The sequence below is a fragment of the Cyanistes caeruleus genome, chromosome 6 (genome assembly GCF_971803275.1).
Source record: "Cyanistes caeruleus chromosome 6, bCyaCae1.hap1.1, whole genome shotgun sequence".
NCBI lineage: Eukaryota > Metazoa > Chordata > Aves > Passeriformes > Paridae > Cyanistes > Cyanistes caeruleus.
In genome coordinates, this window is record NC_141706.1 from 1412244 (window position 1) to 1431126 (window position 18883).

General features: G+C 41.7%; 1 protein-coding gene across 32 annotated transcripts in view; it reads left to right on the forward strand.

Annotated features, from left to right (window-relative positions):
• BMAL1 (basic helix-loop-helix ARNT like 1) overlaps positions 1-18883 on the forward strand; it is a 47227-nt gene that overhangs the window by 23412 nt on the left and 4932 nt on the right. For 12 of the 32 annotated variants that reach the window (XM_086893701.1, XM_086893707.1, XM_086893704.1 and 9 more), the window contains 13 exons: positions 111-234; positions 915-1062; positions 3798-3818; positions 4721-4759; positions 5092-5133; positions 5671-5828; positions 7183-7262; positions 8241-8333; positions 9304-9421; positions 11384-11533; positions 13507-13753; positions 17794-17900; positions 18240-18390. In XM_086893701.1, coding sequence (XP_086749827.1) covers positions 923-1062; positions 3798-3818; positions 4721-4759; positions 5092-5133; positions 5671-5828; positions 7183-7262; positions 8241-8333; positions 9304-9421; positions 11384-11533; positions 13507-13753; positions 17794-17900; positions 18240-18390 — 1346 coding nt within the window. In that variant the 5' untranslated portion in view covers positions 111-234; positions 915-922. The remainder of the gene's footprint in view (positions 1-110; positions 235-914; positions 1063-3797; positions 3819-4720; positions 4760-5091; positions 5134-5670; positions 5829-7182; positions 7263-8240; positions 8334-9303; positions 9422-11383; positions 11534-13506; positions 13754-17793; positions 17901-18239; positions 18391-18883) is intronic. The other 20 variants (XM_086893718.1, XM_086893716.1, XM_086893722.1 and 17 more) reach the window with 3 other exon arrangements.

The window sequence follows — 18883 nt, forward strand, 5'->3', positions numbered from 1 at the left end:
GAATACTTGATCCTTGAGCTGGAAACAAAACCTATTGCTTTTGTCAACTGTGTTTAAACCAATTGTTTTTAAGGTGTTTTTTTAAGCTTGCTGTTTTTCCTCCCATTCAGGTTTTTGGAAGTATTTGACCAACAGAACATGAGGCATGGAAGAGTTCTAAGGTTATCAGCTGCTTTGGGCTGAGCATCATCATCTTTGCCCAAGTGGATTTAGGCTTCCAAGACAGGCCTTCAGGTAAAACCTCTTGTCTTTTACAGTTGGTGCTATTTAGCAGGGAACTTTTCACAGGGTTTCTTCCAGCAGTGTAATTATTTGCAGTCTAGGGGATTAAATAGTGAAGATTTGAATTATTTGCAGTCTAGAGGATTAAAAAGCCAATTTGATTCATTTGTACCTTTAACTTGACTTCTTAGACCACCATTGGGTTATAATGTTTTTATTTATGGAGTCTGCTGTGCAGAGGTGTTTATTTCTATGGAAATGTTCTGAATTCAGTGGAAATAGGACTTTAAAAGTTGGTGAACTCTAATGTGGTCTTCAACACTAAAACAAGTGTTTCTTGTCAGAAATATTCTTGTTAGGTAGAAACAATTGGCTGGCCATGTAACATAACATAAACCTGGTTTAGTTCAAGATCATTCTGACAAATCTCTAAAAACAATTGTGGTACATAATGTCTTTTGAGAATGGTCATGGTTTGTGTGCAATACTCCATACAGCAGTGACTGGAAAAGGAGAAATTTCCTGTTATTTTTACAGCAAGAGTTAAAAATAGGAACTGACTGTTACAGTTTTTTAAGAATGCTAAATTAGAGATAACTTTTTTTGGTTAAAAATATGTAAATATCTGCTTCTATTAATGCAGTGTTTTTTTTTGTTTGGGGGGTTGTTTTTAATTTCTTCCCTAATGTTAGACAGTCCAATGGCAGACCAAAGGATGGACATATCTTCTACAATTAGTGACTTTATGTCACCTGACCCTGCTGACTTGATCTCCAGTTCCCTTAGCACTTCAGGAATGGACTGTAATAGGAAAAGAAAGGGAAGCTCAACTGATTATCAGTAAGTTGAATTTATCTTGATTTAAAGCTACTGTGCACTAAGAGGAAAGTTCATATAATAATAATAATAATGATGTTGATGAAAATAAAGCTGTCATCTCAGTGCAGCTAGAATTGAGGGCTATCACAAGGAGTAAGGCTGAGGAGAAATCTTCTGGCTGGTGGGGGAGTGGAATTAGCACTGATGAAATGTACAGTGTGAAAGCTGATTATATTGACCATTTACATAGGAAATACAATGTCTGACTAACAGAGGGGGGGAAGATAATAAATCTGTTGAAAAGTGGAAGCAGAACTAGGAGTAGTTCCCTTTCCTCACCTATTTTTTTGCCTGTTTAGTCACTTCCTATCCACGTGCTGCCAGCCTTTGCCTGGTGAAGCTATTTTGATCTCTATTTGAATATGAATCTGCACAGTCTCTGGTTTGAGGCATTAGAGCTGCCTTTCTTTTAACCAGCTGGTAATCTTGTAGTGGTTCTCAGCTGTGGAAGGAAAGCCCAGCACCTCTGCTTCAGAGCAGTGAGGGGCACAGCAGAGTTTGCCAAACTCCCAGACCTGGGGTGGCTCCTGCCCTGGGAGCACCGAGAGCAGCCTGCTGACTGTAAATACCTGTGCAAGCCTCCCCTGCACTGGGAATTCAGAGTTTTCCAAACTCCCAGACCTGGGGTGGCTCCTGCCCTGGGAGCACCAAGAGCAGCCTGCTGCCTGTAAATACCTGTGCAAGCCTCCCCTGCACTGGGAATTCACACTGAGTTGAGTGTGCCACATCCATTATTCATCCAGCCCATTTTTATGGAACTTAGCACAGATTTTATTGCTGGGGGCCTTTGGATTGTTGGCAGCTCTTTTTACGAGGAGGGGCAGAGTTTTTAATCCATGCTGAGCATCACAAGTAAGGATTTGATTCCTTTTAGGAGAACTTGTGCACTAAACTTTAAATACCTCCCTGGAAAGCACATGTGTCCCTCTAGCAGAATTGACTACTACAAAATTGAGTGAACAGCCTCAATCCTACCAACTTCTCTAGAAAGGATTTCTCCATTTTTAGTCCTCTGGGTAGGAAGCATTACTCAGGTCCTCTTTTCCAAAAGACAGCTTGTTTTTGTGAGGTATAATTCTGCCCTTCAGGTTTTGTGTTTAGGTTTTTTTTAAATGTGTGCAAACTGTGTTTCCTTGAATCCTTAGTAAAATAAATTGACTTATTTTGTAGTCATACACTACATACCACTACTTACTATGTAGTCATGCCACAGTTGATTTTGTGTTGTAAAGTAAATGGTGGCTACTAAATGTTCCTCTTGGAAAGCAGAGCTTCAGGTAGATCACCTTTATCCCTCCTTATGTGTGTATGTATGGGAAAATGTTCAGAAATGCTACTGTTCAACTTCTGCTACCTGTTAAGGATTTTATTCTATTTATAATATTTATTTTACTGTATTTATAAATTATCCAAGTGTCCAGTTTGATGCTTCACGTACCAGTGAAGCCAGGGAATAAGGGAGGCAGAACCAGTGTTTTAGGGTGGTTCTTTGCTCACCTCTTGAGTTACAAGCAAGGGGAGTCATCAGCTGCACTTCCAGCTCTCCACTGCAGCTTTTTAGTTCTTTCTGCTGCAACTCCTCCAGGAAAATTCCTGCCCAGGTTATTGCTGTCACTTCAGCAAGGGCTGGTCAAATGCTGTTGTCCAGGACTTCAAGCACAGGATTATGAACAATAAATTTCTTTTCTTGGGAGTAATGCTTTCTGTGGAAATATTACACGATGAGAAAACAAACTCCCCTGATGCATTAGTAACTCACCTCATAGCCCTTCTAGGTTTTGCTTTCTGGGGGTTTTTACACACAAACATCCCAGAGCTAAAGGTGGTGGCTCAAGTGCTGTTAAACTGTGAGCATCAGGAGTCAGTGGCCAAGACAATAATTCAGGTGTGCACACTGGGAGATGATGGAAACATTTAACATGATCATTATGATTTGGAAACTGATCAGAAAGATAATTAGAGTGCTGTGAATAGTAGATGAAAGGCTGCCATGTTGGTTTTTAAGAAGGCTTGTGTCCAGTGTTGAGCAGGAATAACTGGTATGGCTGAGATGAGAAGACTTTTTCATAAGGCTTCTGTGAAACATAACTCTTATCATGGTAAAGCTCAGTGATATTTCAGGTCACTTTAGAGTCTTGAAGTGATGCCAGCAGTTAGTTTGCATGTAGAAATTCTGCTTAATTTCCTTGTGATATGATAAAGTCTGTATAGAGTTCAGCTTGGGACTTTTGACTAAAGCAAAATGTGCATCTGTCCTGCTGGGCAAGAATCAAAAACTGAGAAACTTGGGATACTTTATTTTTATTTTCATGTTTTATTTCTGGCCTTAGAGTCCTCTGAAATCCCATTTATCTAACCACAAGGACAACACGCATAAAGCACAGATCTTTCCTTTCTGAAGATGAAACAATATCTCAGTGATTTGCATAACATAATTTAGGTTAGTTGTTTTATTAGTTTCTCACCTTAAGTGTAATGAACTGTGCTCTCTTTTCTTAAAAAGCAGAATTATTCTTTCAGAAAGTAGATTAATTTGAACAAGCTTGTTCCTTTAGAAAACTCAGTGCTATTGTCCTGTTTTCATTGTGCTTGTCATTTCAAATAGAATATGAATTAGCTTGAGAATTTCAGCAGAAAATGTAAGATGTTGTTCTTATTTCCTATATATGGTGTACTTTATTTTTCTTTCTTTTCAGACTCGATGGCTTTCCTTTTGAGTAAGTATAAATATTTCAGTAATTGGTTTCACTTGGAAAAAGATGCCCAGTGTTTTTTCCCTGCCTTTTGCTTCCATAGACTTAAAACTCATGGGTAGAAATTAAACCAGAATGAGCAGGCCTAGGAATATCCACTTAAGCACAGTTGTACAGATTTAAATAAATCAAAATATTCTCTTCCTAATTATCTTGTCTAAAAAAAGATGTGTAGTCCAAGGCATTTAGCTTTTTTTATCAAGTACAACTATGAAAAGTTACACTCTCCTCTCCTGCTTAGTTGTGCACATGTGGCTGCAATATTAAATGTAATAAGGGGGATTATTTCTATTCTTCATGCTTCTTTCCTTATTTCTTTTCTTCATGTTGAACCAAAAGCAATCCAGGTATCTACACTGGAGGTTGTACTAATTTCCAGTGTGCCTGGTTAGCTTCACACAGACTTTTGTTCTTTCCACGCATGGGGCCATCTCCAGTGGTGTGTTAATTTAGTGTATTACCATTTTCTACCCCAAAATCAACTACTGTAAGGCAAACTGAGCTACAGAACATACAGGCATCTGCATAAAGTTGGGTTTTTTCCCCCCCCCTCCTCTAGTTAACTGAAAAACATTTTTGTTAACAGATGATATCTTTGAACTGCAGCATGTTTTACTGTCAAACACATCAAACGGTGCCATTTAGTGAGTTCTGAAGGAGACACAACTAATTTAAGAAAGTGTTTTAATGTTACAAAAAACCACCCAGCTTCCTTAGTCCTTCCAGGTTGTTGTTTTTATGCTGCTATTTTTGTATTTATGGTTTAGAGGTGGCAGGAGTACTTGGTTCTGGCTTTGTGGTAGTTGGATGACAGTTCTGCCAGTGCTGCTGAATTTGTGATGTGTTGCTTTGTTCTGTTTCTGCAGGGAAGGTATGGATACAGATAAAGATGACCAACATGGAAGGTACTGTTGATACAGTCACTGAAATCTCAGTTCTGACACAGGATCCTGACTGTGGATGCCTGTTCTCAGTGTCACTGTGGTCCCAGATTATTGCTTTGCTGGGGTGAAGCAATAATCTAAACAATCTTAGTTTGAACAACATGGAGCAGACAAGCTAGAGCATCCCCACGTCTGAGGCACAGGGTTATAGAGCTGTGCTCTAGAAAGGTTAAATAAACATTCAGATTGTGAAAAAACTGATCTTAAGGAGGATCAGTAGGATGTGAGATGCAGTGAAAGAGTTGGGTTGAGTGCTTTCAACGCCATAACTTTGTGATGTCGTTTCTCAACAGATTGGAGTATGCAGACCAACAAGGCAGGATAAAAAATGCAAGGTAATGCTCTAAACTTATACATTTTAAAGGACTGTCTTTTTCTTTTTGCCATGTATGAATTATCTGTGCGTGTTCCTTCTGAAAAGACCTTTTTCTAGCTTTGACCTTCCCTTATTTTTCCGTATCTTTGCACTGTTCATGTTTTTCATTCAGTTTGCACAGAGTGAAACAGCTGATCTGGTGAGTTACTTTTGTTTCAGTCAGTTCACTGCTGTTGAAATCGAAGCCAGATAAATCTCTGGTGCTGTTACATCCTTCATCTTTCTTCTTTCAAACTCCATAGGTGGGAAAATCACTTTCCACTTGTGAAGGTGCTAGCAGTGAATCTTAATATGGGAAAACACAAACCTGACCAGCGCTGGGTGTGGTTTCTGGCAAGCCAGAAGCTTTTGTGCTGCAACCTTTCCTGTTGCTTCTAACGGTTCCTTACCCAAGGAATTCCAACAAAAGGCTGGAGGAGCTGTGCTGTCCCTTGGAGGGGGTTGTTTTTGGGCAGTGCTGCGTGTCCTGACACTGCCCTGCTGTGTGTGTGTGCAGGGAGGCTCACAGCCAGATCGAGAAGAGGCGCAGGGATAAGATGAACAGTTTCATAGACGAGCTGGCCTCGCTGGTGCCCACGTGCAACGCCATGTCCCGCAAGCTGGACAAGCTCACCGTGCTCAGGATGGCTGTGCAGCACATGAAAACGCTTCGTGGTGAGTTGCCTGGGGCTGCAGGGCCCTTCCAAGTGGCATTTTCCAAAAGCCACGCTTTGTCTCTCCCTTTTTTTGCCAAAAAGGGGTAAGTTAGCTCGTTCTGGGAGGACTCCTCCCCTTTTCTTAGCATCTGATGCTCACAGCTTGCTCATTGATGGTCCAGTAAATACCCTGGTGTGGCTGGGGGAACTTGGGCATGAGAAAAGAATAATTTTCCACCATCTGACCTATTGATCACTGCTGCCAGCTTGCACTGCTGGGGCAGGTGGGGAGAGGGAACAGGGCTTGAGGGCAGTGCACAGTTGGTTCTGGTGCAGCCCTGAGTGCTGCTCTAAGCAGGCAATGTACCAAGTTGTGGGATAGAGAGGTTGGATTGCAGGTATGATATTCCCACAGCACTTCTGAGGTTTTGTGTTTGTACCTTTAGCTCTGTGTGAAAGAGTAATGAGTGCTTTGAAAACTCAGTTTTGGTCTTTTTCAGCACTTGAAAGGAAACACACAGGTTTGGGAGAGTTGAGGCTGTGAGAAATCTCTGGGTGTTCCTAAAGCTTTGTTTGAGTGAATCAGTGCTTGGGTGCAATTGGTGCTGATGTTAAAAGCTTAAGCCTTCAAGAAATGAGGAAAAAAAAGGGATGCAGCAAATGGTAAAAAAAGATCCTGGTGATTCTTCTCATTTCTAGGGGAGCTGGTGCCTTCAGTCATATTTAACCTTGTGGTTTTGAAAGGCTTAACTTTCCTGCCACTGTCATTTGATGGGGTTAATACTTCATAACACTTCAGTGGTCACTAATTTGACTCTTCTCTGCCTTTGTGAAGGGAATGGAATGAGAAGAATGGCTCCTTAATAAATAGCTGCCTCATTTGTTGCCAGTTTTGGGGTTTTGGCATTGTAAGATGATGTCATTGTAATGCTGGGTTTTATCTTTGCCTTGGAATGAGGAAATTGATTTGTAAATTCCCAAGTGATGGTTTGTTTACATGAGCTCTATGTTTTACTGAGTTATAAAGAGAAGAAGTAGTCTGAATGTTTTTATTCTTTAATATTTTTATAATTTCTAATTCTGAGACTAGGCCATAAATCAAAGGCAGCCTTTGGGCTCAAAAATATGTCAAGGAATACTTTTATATCTCAGAGGCATTTAATTTGCATTTCTACCTAATGTGGTACTTGTGTCTTAGCAAAAAAAGCTTCATCCTTTTTTAAGTTAATACCAACAGAGTTCATGTTGATAATAAAACAAAACCAAATAAGTTCATTTTAAATGAACAACAATATAAGAAGGAGCCAAAGGAAAATTGCTCATTTCAGTGTGCAGTGTTGGTGATATGGGAATTGTTTGTTTGTTTTCTTTAGGTGCTACAAACCCATATACAGAAGCAAACTACAAGCCTGCTTTTCTATCAGATGATGAATTAAAACATCTCATTCTCAGGGTATGTTCCAGCTTTTAATTAAGAGATATTAATAATATGTGACTGTAGCTCTCCCAAAGCACACCACTGGTATTTTTCTGCCTTGTATCTCAGCTTAAAGATGTTTTGATTATGGAGGATAATTAAGAAATCTGGAGACTGCTTCACAGAGTCAGTGAGTTTAATGATGGCTAGCATTTCTTAATTTAAGCAGAAAGGTTGAAGAGGGTGATTTAGATGGGAAGGATCAGAATCTGCAGTTATTGAATGTACAAACCCAAATCACATGAATTGTCTCCTTGCAGTCTTGCTGCCCTGGGTTCCCTTGCCATGGTTTTCAGTGCACAGTGATACAATGAACACCTTTTTATTGAGGTCACTGATGTAACATGACTTAGCCTGGCTGCCTGTTGCTACACTGATTTACAGTGTAGTCACTAGTTAAGCTCTCCTAGTGGCCCTGTAATTGCTGAAGCTCTGAAGTGTCCAGGTGCAGCTTGGGCAGAATTTAATTTCTGCAGCATTGTGACTCTGAAGATACATAACTGGGGCCTATTCCTGCATGCTTGTGTGTGACTGAAAGACAGTACTTTGCAAATAGGAATTAGTTGCCTCCAGGCACAGAAATAAATATCCAGGTTATGGCTGGTTTCTAAAAGAGGAGCTTTTATAAGTACAGTTAAAATAACATTTTAATTTGAAGGCATTATTAAACATAATCATAATATTATTGGACAAGACATGGGTTCTTTCTTCTCATAAAAGTTATTTTACATTCTGGGCACAATGCCCAGAATGATGCCAAAAATGTTTGCAGATGCAAAAAACCCCTTCATTGTAATTTCACATTTTTCCTGTTGACTCAGTTACCTCTAAATGTTAAGGCAGCTCTCCTAGTGTAGAAATTCTACTGTACACCAAGTGTTTTTAAAGGTTATAACAATGCAATGAGGATGTATAACTTGGGATTTGACTTTTTTCCCCCCCACCCCCAATTAGGCAGCAGATGGATTTCTTTTTGTTGTGGGCTGTGACAGAGGAAAGATACTGTTTGTTTCAGAATCTGTCTTCAAGATCCTCAACTACAGTCAGGTATTCTTTTCCATTTTAAGTACATTAAAAGATTTGAGAGCTTTTTGATGGTTTTGCCTTTATCTGGGTATGAGAAGAGTCTGTCTTGAAGGCTGAGAGGTGTTGCAAAGAGAGAGAGCTTTTCTCTGCCATGCCTTTACAGAAGATTGCTTCTGGTTTCCATTCAAAGCAAGGAGGTGAAAAGGAACTAAATTTAATTCACTGATAGATGCATTCTGCTCAAGGATTTACCCTCAGGCTTGCAAAAGCATTACTTAATTGGGAGTGTAAGCAAATTTTGGAACATCAGTCTGGGGTTCTTCCAGTAGCTTCCCATGCATTTTTCAACTTTGCTTTCTTTTTATCTGTTCTGGTTTTGCTTGCATGCTTACTGATGGAAACTGGAAAGCAGTTACACCAAAGCCAGGTTTTTAATATATGCTCAACATAAGGCTTAACTTGGACAATGCATTGTGTAAATAATCTTCATTCTTTCTGTCATCTGCACTCCTCATCAAATTAAAAACCTCTATTCAAAAGTTTTCCTCAGCCAGCCTTTAGTTAGGTATTACTAAATCTCTATTCATATGTGAATAATGAAAGAGAATATTTGCAGTTGGGATTTTGTTCACTCAAATGTGTGGTAGAAGAAATAAGACTGAGTAGAATATTTTGGGGGGGAGGAATTGAGCATGCCAGTTCTGCAAAACTCGTACTGAAAATGATGACAGAAATTACTGTGTAATGCAGTCATAACTTCAATACACAGAGAAGAACCTTCCATCAAGTCACAGAATCATAAAATTGTTTTTTTGGAAGGGACCTTTTAAAGGTCATCCAGTCCAAACTCCCTGCAATGAGGCTGGATCTGGATGTTTGATATTCCTTGGTTGCACCTATATGCAAAGGGATTGTTCATACTGGATGCTAAAATGAAGAAAATATTCTGAGCCATTATTTTACTTTTTGACTGAATGTTCAATCTCTACAGAATGATTTGATTGGTCAAAGTTTATTTGATTATCTCCATCCTAAAGACATTGCCAAAGTGAAGGAGCAGCTCTCTTCTTCTGACACCGCGCCACGAGAAAGACTGATAGACGCAAAAAGTGAGTGTTACCAATTTTGGGGAAAATATCCTCTAGAGTCACTGCTGCTGGGGCTGTGCCTCTTGTCAGATGTGAGGGAATGCTCTCTGCATTGTCTCAGGCCAAGGAAGTTGTAGCTTAAAGACAGGAAGAAGCAATAAAAAGAAAAAAAACACGTGTGAAAGGGGTACTTGGAAGCTGTTTGGTTTGGCATGCACTGGCACAGAGGCATTACTGGAACTGGCTTCTCCTTTGAGGTGTCCTCTCTCTTCCAGAGAGAGCATTTGTACATGTGAAGCCTCTGTTCTAATCCATCATTCTAAATGGTCAGAATGCTCTCAGTATTGTCTTGGTGGGCCTTAGCTGTCAGCCAGGATAGAGGATTCATTTGATTTATCTACTTATTTATTGCTGACTGCCATCAATGACCCAGCCTTTCTCTCAGAAGGTTTTTAACTCTGGAATCATTTCCTGCCATCTCTCTTAGCTCTGTTCCACTCTGGTATTTTAAAGTAGTTCTGTATCTCTGCTGCTCTTGGGGTGAGTGGGTGTTTAATTCCCTCTCATAACAAGAGTCTGCACTGCTGAAGTGGAAGGTGGAATCTTACAACCGCAGATTTCCAGGTCATTAAGTCTCATGCTTGTCAGGAGCAGAAATCTCCTGGATCTCAGCTCACAGAAGCCACCAGCTCAACTTCAGGAACTGAAGTTGAGAGAGATCATTCGAGGGCAGGGAGCCTGGAGGCTTCAGCAGAATCAGCTGAAGTTTTTTCTGGCTCCTGGTTTCATCGGTTGTCAAGCATGAATATCCAGTGCTGCCTCCTGGTTTGCTTTTTTTTTTCCTTTTTTTTGTATGCCTCTGACAAACTTAGGGCAAAAATAAATACTATGAATTACAGTCTTCCCATCTGCTATGATAGACGGATTGGTAGAATTTCAAGAAGTCATACTGGTGAAGAGTATGAGGATGTATGCACATATTTATTTTTGTCTTGGCATGAGTAACTCAGCACAGCTTGTACTCACACCACGGTGCAGCAGTTTGGAGGGCATGTGGTGCAGGGCAGCCTGACCTCCTGGAGATCACCTCACTCCAGTGGAATTGTAAGGGAGCCACACTTCCCACTCAGACACTGGAATTGCTCTCTTCCTCCTTATGTTAAAAGCTCACAAGGCCTGGGAAGTTGATGTTGGCAGCTGCCTGATTTTACACATCCCCCTGCAGGCATGGCAGGGGGTGGAAAAGTGGGATTTCAATCCTCCATCAGCCCTTGGAGCACTGGCCTTGTGCTGAGCACTGATACCTGTGCTCCTGATGCCTGCCATGGGAGCATTCCATGGCTTCCCAGAGCCCTGCTGGCACCAGAGGGATGGCTTTTGGTTGGTTTTCCCACGGAACAATAATCCACTGTGGGAATATGGTAAAGGTCAGGATTTGTTGTCAGGGCAGGTCCATGTGCACTTGTTTCTGCAAGGCAAGAGAGACTTCTGAGACATAACTGGAGGTCTTGGGGATTTTCAGTTCCTGTGTGGATCCCTGCTACCTTTTTTCCTCCTTCTATCCGTGCCCTGTCATGGGGCTCTTTGGCTCTGTGTGTTTTCTGGGAGGGTGTTGTGATAGAAACGCGCCAGTCTGAGGGGCCAGGAGCCTCCTGAGTGACTGTGTGTGGAATTCTGCTCTGGTTATGGAGAAGTAATCTCTATTTTTAACCAGTTCAGAGAAATGGCAGTGTTTACCACGGGCCTTGTGTGGAGTTGTCCAGTCTCTTGCACTCAGAGCCCCGTGTCCTCGAGCTCTCCTCAGTGCTGTACCAGCAGAAAGCGCAGTCAGGAGCGGCAGTGTGCTGTGGTCAGCTGGGTCCTGCCCGCTCACACACCCCAAAACCTCAGAAACAGGAGCCCAGCGAGGTGGAAGCAGTGTGGGGTGGGGTTTGTGGGGCAGTTCTCTCTGCAGCTGACCCTCCCTCCCTCGCTCTCGCACAGCCGGACTCCCGGTCAAGACGGACATCACGCCCGGGCCCTCGCGGCTCTGCTCCGGAGCGCGCCGCTCCTTCTTCTGCAGGATGAAGTGCAACAGGCCCTCTGTCAAAGTAGAAGACAAGGATTTCCCTTCAACCTGCTCAAAGAAGAAAGGTAACCATCATGCTTTTATTACCAAGGCTGTCAGGATTTTATTTATTTTTTTTATACTGCTTGCTTGCAGTGGTTAAATTTTTTTACGTTGATTGATGTTTCTTGTTAAGATTCTGAACTATGTCTAGATGTGTTACTTCTTCAAGCTCCTCCTCGTTCCCCTGCAGTATCTCTTACACACCTGTATCAGCATTTAAAGCTAAATTCTCCACTCTGCTTTCTTTGAAACTTTGTCAGGCAGTTTGTGCCGACAGTTCTGGGGGTTTTGCATCATCTCCAGCCATCGGTCAGATCACGTTCTGTCTTCACCACCTGGCCAGTGTCTCCAGTAAAGGGGAGTGCTCCTTGTTCTCTGCTCCATATTTGCCCAGTGATGTGGGGATGGATATCCACCTCAAAAAATGAGTGTAATTCTGAGTTCATCTGTGGCTTTGGTACCTTCTGCATACTGGAAACCTGGCATTTCTACACCTGGAATATCTGCTGGTAGCATTAGCAGTGGTGGTAATATTTTTTATCTGAGGCTATTACTCTGGGCACATTGAAATATATATTTAGCCCAAATGTCAAGGTTTCTTCTTTGACTATTGTGAATTTGGTGTTAGTCAAAGTGAAAAGACAAACAGCAAGAGGACAGAGGCCGTTTTGGTGTATTTTCTGGAACACATCAAACTCCCAACTCCCTGTGAGGTTCAGGCTCAGCTTGGCTGCTGAGGAGGTTGGTTTGTGTAGCTGGGATAAGCCTTTTACTCCACCTCCCCACCAAAGTCAGCTTCCTTGGAGTTTGCAGGCCTGCTCAGTGCTGAAGAATAGCAATTCTCCTTTTGGATACTGGCTTTTGCTGGCCACTGCAAGGTCTCCATCATCACCCCTGTGTACAGCTGTCCCCTGTACACCCCAGGCAGTGTGTGCTCTGCCAAACCAAATGGGTTTTGTAGGCGCCTCAGGGTAAGATGAAAGAGGCTTTTTATTTATTAATCTACTAATTCCTTCATACATACATTTGGGTTATTTGCCTCCTTTGCTGGAATAGTAAGATGTGATGCAATTTCTGCTCAAAATTACCAAGAGCAACCTTGCTCTCAGCTATGTGATCCTTCAGCATAAACAGCAGTTTTGCCAAGAGAAATTGTTTATTGGATTATCTGAGATCAGCTGCATTACAGCAGGAGTGCTGAAAAATCCCTCTGAATCTCAGAGTCATTCAAGCTGGAAAAGGTTTCCAAGGGCATTGAGGCTTTGACCAAAGATCCCCTCGTCAGCCAGGTGCTGTGTCACTTCTTGAACACCTCCAGGGATGGGCAGCCCCTTCCAAGGCTTGACAATCCTTTCAGTTGTCACTAGAGAAATGGGAGCAATGGGTTCAGTCACAGCAGCAGAGCTTTTCAATCCCATGGAGGCAAAAGCCTTTATTTCAGGGTTTTTTGAGGTGTTCTGATACAGGTTAACCTGACTGGGACAAGGAACAACACCTTTCTCATCCCACTGGTGGGACAAGAGAAAAACACATCTAGAACATCTGTACAACATCGGTTTTGAGAACCAAAACCTATTTACAGAAAGCAGTCCTTGAGAGAGAAAGGTTTCCCAAAAGCCTTTCCCTTGTGAAACAGATCAGCCAGTGACAGGCTGGAAACCCTCTCAGGCTCAGAAAATCGTGTCCACATTGGGTGAGGAAAGCGCTGCAGCCCCAGGCCGTGTCCTGTCATCCTGTGCCAGTGCCTGGGAGGAGAGGCCGATCCCCAGCTGGCTCCCCGCTCCTGTCAGCCCCTTCTAGAGGGTGACAAGGTCCCCCCTGAGCCTCCTTTTCTCCAGCCCCAACACCCCCAGCCCCTGCCCAGTGCAGAGCATCCCAAATTCCCCAGGTGAGAGAGGAGCTGTTGTTGGCAGAACGGAGCTGAAGTTCTCCAGAGCTGCACCCACCACCCAACCCCTTCTGCTGGTTGATGTTTCCTTCCCTTTTCCCTTGGCAGCAGACCGCAAGAGCTTTTGCACGATTCACAGCACGGGCTACTTGAAAAGCTGGCCTCCCACCAAGATGGGGCTGGACGAGGATAACGAGCCAGATAACGAGGGCTGCAATTTAAGCTGCCTGGTTGCCATCGGGAGGCTCCATCCCCACGTGGTGCCGCAGCCGGCCAACGGCGAGATCCGCGTCAAGCCCACGGAGTACGTGTCGCGCCACGCCATCGACGGCAAGTTCGTCTTTGTGGATCAGAGGTCAGCATCCAACCACCAGCCACAGGGATTTTTTGGGAAAGAAATAAGTAAAAAAAAAAAATGTTTAGGAAAATTTAAGAAAAAAAAAAAAAATTAAAAAAAAAATTAAAAAAATTAAAATAAAAAAATTAGAAAAAATAAAAAAAAATTAAATTTTTTTTTAAAAAATTAAAATAAATTAAAATAAATTAAAATAAATTAAGATAAATTAAAATAAAAAATTAAAAAAATTAAAAATTTAAATAACTTTTAAAAAATAAAAAAAATTAAAAGTTTAAAAAAATTAAATGAAAGAAATTTAAAAAATTAAAACAAATTAAAACAAATTAAAAAAATTAAACAATTAAAAAAATAATAAAAAAGTTAGAAAAAATAAAAAAAAATTAAAAAAATTTAAAAATTTAAAATAAATTAAAATAAAAAATTTAAAAAATTAGAAATAATTTAAATAATTTTTAAAAAATTAAAAAAAAATTTAAAAATTAAAAAAAATTAAATAAAGGAAATTTAAAAATGAAAACAAAACAAATTTTAAAAATTAAACAATTAAAAAAATAATCAAAAAATTAGAAAAAATAAATAAAAAAAATTCTACACATTTTCAGAACTTCTTAAAAAAAAACAGTATAAAAATAAATCATAAAGTAATCAATATATTTTATTTCTTCTCAAGGCTCTCTTCTGTTTGTTTGACACTTCCTGAGAACCAGAGAGTCAGTAGTACATTTTTTCTTGGTGTCCTGGTTATTTTCAAGGTTTTCTTATTCAGATAGGGTATTCTATAATTACATTAAATCACCATTATCTATTTCACAGAACTAGATGAGTTATTCTTACCAGTGTCAGTTGGTTATAAAAGCATTAATTATTTCTGCAACAGTTAATACACAGCACACAGTCTTTATTTCAGTATTGTGCCAGAGCCTAAACTATAACATATTTATCACACCAAAATACATAAACTACACAGGGCCAGGGAATTTGCCCCAAATTACATTTTATCAAAAGCAGTTAGAAGTGATTACAAATTGTACTATAGCAAAATAATTTGCCAAAGTCAGTATGTGCTAGCAAAAGCCGATAACTGCAGTTATTTATAACACCCCTAACAACTTCCACCCTGGGGCACTGCCTCATGGACAGCTTCCCTTGCAGCAGTGAAAATAAAAATAAAATTGCTGCCCTTTTTAGCTTTTTTACTGCAAGCTGGGCTGGCTTTTGAGGTGCAGCTCAAAGCTGTTACTACACATTTATTCAGTGTGACTGATGAAATTTTAAAAAAAAAAATCCCCCAAACTTCCCAAGAACGTGGCAGAAAAACGGCAGGATCGTTTCTGCCAGCTCCTGGGAGAGGGGGGGATTGTGTATGTGGGTAATCTTCAGAAGAAAATGTTTGGAAACTGGACCCTGATTGCTTGCTGTGTTGCCTGCAGCCTCCTGCAGATGCAGAGGTTGAGTTAAGAGGCTGCAGAGCTGGGTTAGGCTTTGCTGGCACGTACCCTTATGTAACTGTTCACTAGGACACGTTCTGCTGCCTCAGTGCTCCTCCCCGTGACCCCGTGTGCCTGCAAGGAGAGCTTTGCACAAGGGTTATCTCCTGGAAACCTTGTGCCCCTGTGCTATCTGCTTTCAAACACACATCTCTTATCTAAAAGGCTCCTTCTTGCCTTTCCCAAAAGAAAAGGCTTGGATTTTCTTCAGTGGCAGGCACAGGTGGCCTGAATCTTCCTCGAAAACTGCTGGGTGGTGGAGGGCAGAGGAGGAGGAGGAGGAGGAGGCTGCAGGGTGTTGATGGAGAGGTTCCTCTGGGAGGGGCTGTGTGCTTCCCTTCCTTGGCACCAGGGATTGAGGCTGTTCCACTTTCCCTCTGCCTTTGGCTCAGCTGCTTCAGACACAGAAAAGCCCCAAACTCTGACAGAACCTGCTGGAATTGCTTTCAGGGGAGACTCAGCTGGGCTTTAGTCCCCTTTAGAGGATAGTCATGGGAGGAAGTGCAGTATGGAGAATATGTATTTATTTTTTTTTTATGCTGTTTTGGGGTGGTTGGATTTGTAGGTTTTGGCTAGGTTGGGTGGTTTTGGTTTTAATTTGATGGAAAGCTCAGAGCTGGTGCTCACTCTGGGAGCTGGGGGAGCACTCGTAGCTTTCTGTTGCTCACAAAATGCCATTCTGTCTTGTTTATAGACAAGTTTTATTTTCAGAAGATCAGGAATATTCCCCTGATGTGTAGTTCTGAGGCATTTCTAAAATAATGAGACTCAGGAAATGTTGACCCATTGGATTTAAACACTTATGCTTTTATTGAATCGCTTTCCAGCTGTTGTTTACAGTCCTTGGGATGTCTGTGATACTTCAAAGGGCTCTTTGAAAGGGAATTTCTTTAGAAGAAAGCCTCATCTGTAGGCCTGAAGTTGACATCCAATGATCCTTGCTTCTCCTGGAGAATATTTAGGCACCTGTAAAAGCTGAAAACCATTTATTTCCAAGTCAGGTTGTTTTGTTCCTATAGGCTTGCTGTGTTCATTTATCATTTGTCCAAGGAACTCAGGAAAGAAACACTTCCTAAATTCCCTGTGCCCCTTTATGTCCTCATGGATTGCATGATTCCTGGAGAATCCCAGCTGTGGATTAGGCAGCCACAGCCAGGGAACTGCTTAACAATTCACTGCTGGAATGGCAGCAGAGTTTTAAAGAGAATCATCTCCCCTCTTACTTATTCAGGGCTTCTAATTGGTCTGCATGGTGAATTTGAGAGTGAAATTAAGTTTATTATCTATGCAGATGCCATTCAGGGATTCAGAGCTGCTTTGTTAAGTAGGAGAAGCGAGCTGAGGAAAAAAAGGAAATAGAGGATGAAATTCCAGCAGGACCCAAACAATTTCCTCCCTTGCATAATAGAACATGGTCAGATATTGAATGCACCCAGCCTATTGATGTCTGCAATTTGGTGCAGGTTCTCCTTTCCACAGCACCTGTTCATCCTGCAGTGGGAGGAAAAGGGTGGACAAATTCCCTGCTGCTGCCTGTGTGTCCCACCACAGCAGTGCTGCCAAAAGCCTTGGCTGCTGAAGTTCTTGGGGAAAACACTCAGAGAAGCTTGACTTGGTTCCCAGCCCTTCCATTTTCAGGACAGGTTTGGTTTTGCTGCTTGGTGGTTCTCTGGGAGATTGCTTTGTTCAGTTTTAGGTGTCCTGGGATAAGGCTCACCAGACAAAACTCAGCTGGAATTCTTGTTTCCTTCTCCAAGGGTGTCAGATCTCCCTGTCAAGGAGGGCTTGGGGTGTCCTCAGCTGCTGCTGAATTCTCCTGCTGTGTTTGGGAACGTACAAAAATGCCCCAGGTTTTTGTGCTGCAGCTTTTCTCCTTCTCTTCTTATTCATAATTGCTAATATGTACTAATTTCTATATTTTATAATACTTAATTTGGGCTTTTTTGAGATTCCAGAAGGGGTGTTGGTCTATGTCTGTTCCTTATTGCCCATGGTGTTTAACTTGCACTGAATACTTTGGAATTGTGACACTTACTTCAGTTTCTTCAAGGAACTGTCACTTCTCCCTCTGGAATTTTCTTCTTCTAAGCAATATACAAAATCCAAGTTGAGTTTGGTGTGGTGCTGTTCTGTCCCACTCTTGAGTTCTCCAAACCTTTGATGTCAGTTTTGCAGTGGCACTCCATGCAGAAAGCTTCGTGTTATCTTGTGGCTGCTACAAGGCCCCTTTTTTCAGGCTTAAATTCCAAAATGACAGCAAATCTGCAAAGCTGTTCAGAAAGTCTTACATCCCCTCTGCTAGGTCAGATGTAATGCCTGAGAGCTCTGGCTGTTAGGTACCTTTTTAATTACCTGAGAATTTAAAGTAGTGTTCTCAAGGAATTTATTTTTTTTTTTTACCTTCTAAGCTGAAAATTCCCTTTTGCATTATTTGAGCCTTACCCAGCCTCAGTGTGAGCTTTAGGAATCTCTGACTAATACCTCAGCTTGAAAAGATTCTTTTATTTTTTTCTTTCTCTTTATTTTCTTCCTCTCCCTCCCTTTCCCCAGGGCAACAGCCATCCTGGCATACTTACCCCAGGAGCTTCTAGGTACTTCGTGTTACGAGTATTTTCATCAAGATGATATAGCACATCTTGCAGAATGTCACAGACAAGGTACAGTCATTAATAATTCAGCAGAGAAATTTTGTTCAAAGTATTGGGAGCAGTTGTTGTGCATTAAGGGAACCAAACAGACTGGAAAAGATTTGGGTATTGCTGTTTGCAAATGCTTTAGTCGAGAGCATTGTGCTGGATGTGCCAAGCACTGTGATTATTTTAGATTTGCATGGATTTGTAGGGGATATTTGAGCTTCAGGATGGGTGGGATGAGGGAGGAATAGCATTTTTCTTGAGGGATGTGGGGAGAAATAAACTGGCTTTTCCCTGACAAGGGCAGTGTTGGTGTTGTGGTGCCTGCTTGACACAAAAGACTTGCTTCCTGCCTCTCTTCAGTTTTGCAGACAAGAGAAAAAATCACAACTAACTGCTACAAGTTTAAAATAAAAGATGGCTCTTTTATTACGTTGAGGAGTCGCTGGTTCAGTTTCATGAACCCTTGGACCAAAGAAGTAGAATACATTGTCTCCACAAACACGGTGGTTTCGTAAGTGCTCTTCCCTCAGCCTGGGGGTGCCCACGGCTTGGCCCTTTTCTCCTGGGAGATTTGACCCAAAATATGTGCACACCTTCTGTATCTCAGTGGGTGTCTTCTCCAGATAGCACCCTGGGGAGAGGGGGTTTGGTTTAACAATTGCAGGAATTTGATTTCTGTTAAATTGTTAAAGCTTGCAGAAAATAGAAATATTTTCTTGCTTGGGGGGAAAGCTGGGATTCGGTCTCTGTAGGGACTTAAGGGATGTGCATTCCTTTGCTTTGGCAGGTATTTCCCCTCCCCTTTTCCCTCCTCTTGAGGTGACTTCTCAGCAGAATAATTGCTGTAGAGGAGCTGTGTGCTGAGAGGAGCTGCTGGGGTCCTGCTCTGCACACGTTGGGGTGGAACAGGGCGCTTGATTCCTGTTGTTCATCCAGCCCTGGTGTCAGCCACAGGGGTGACACTGACTCACACACTGCTGACACCCTGAAGCACCCCATGCCGA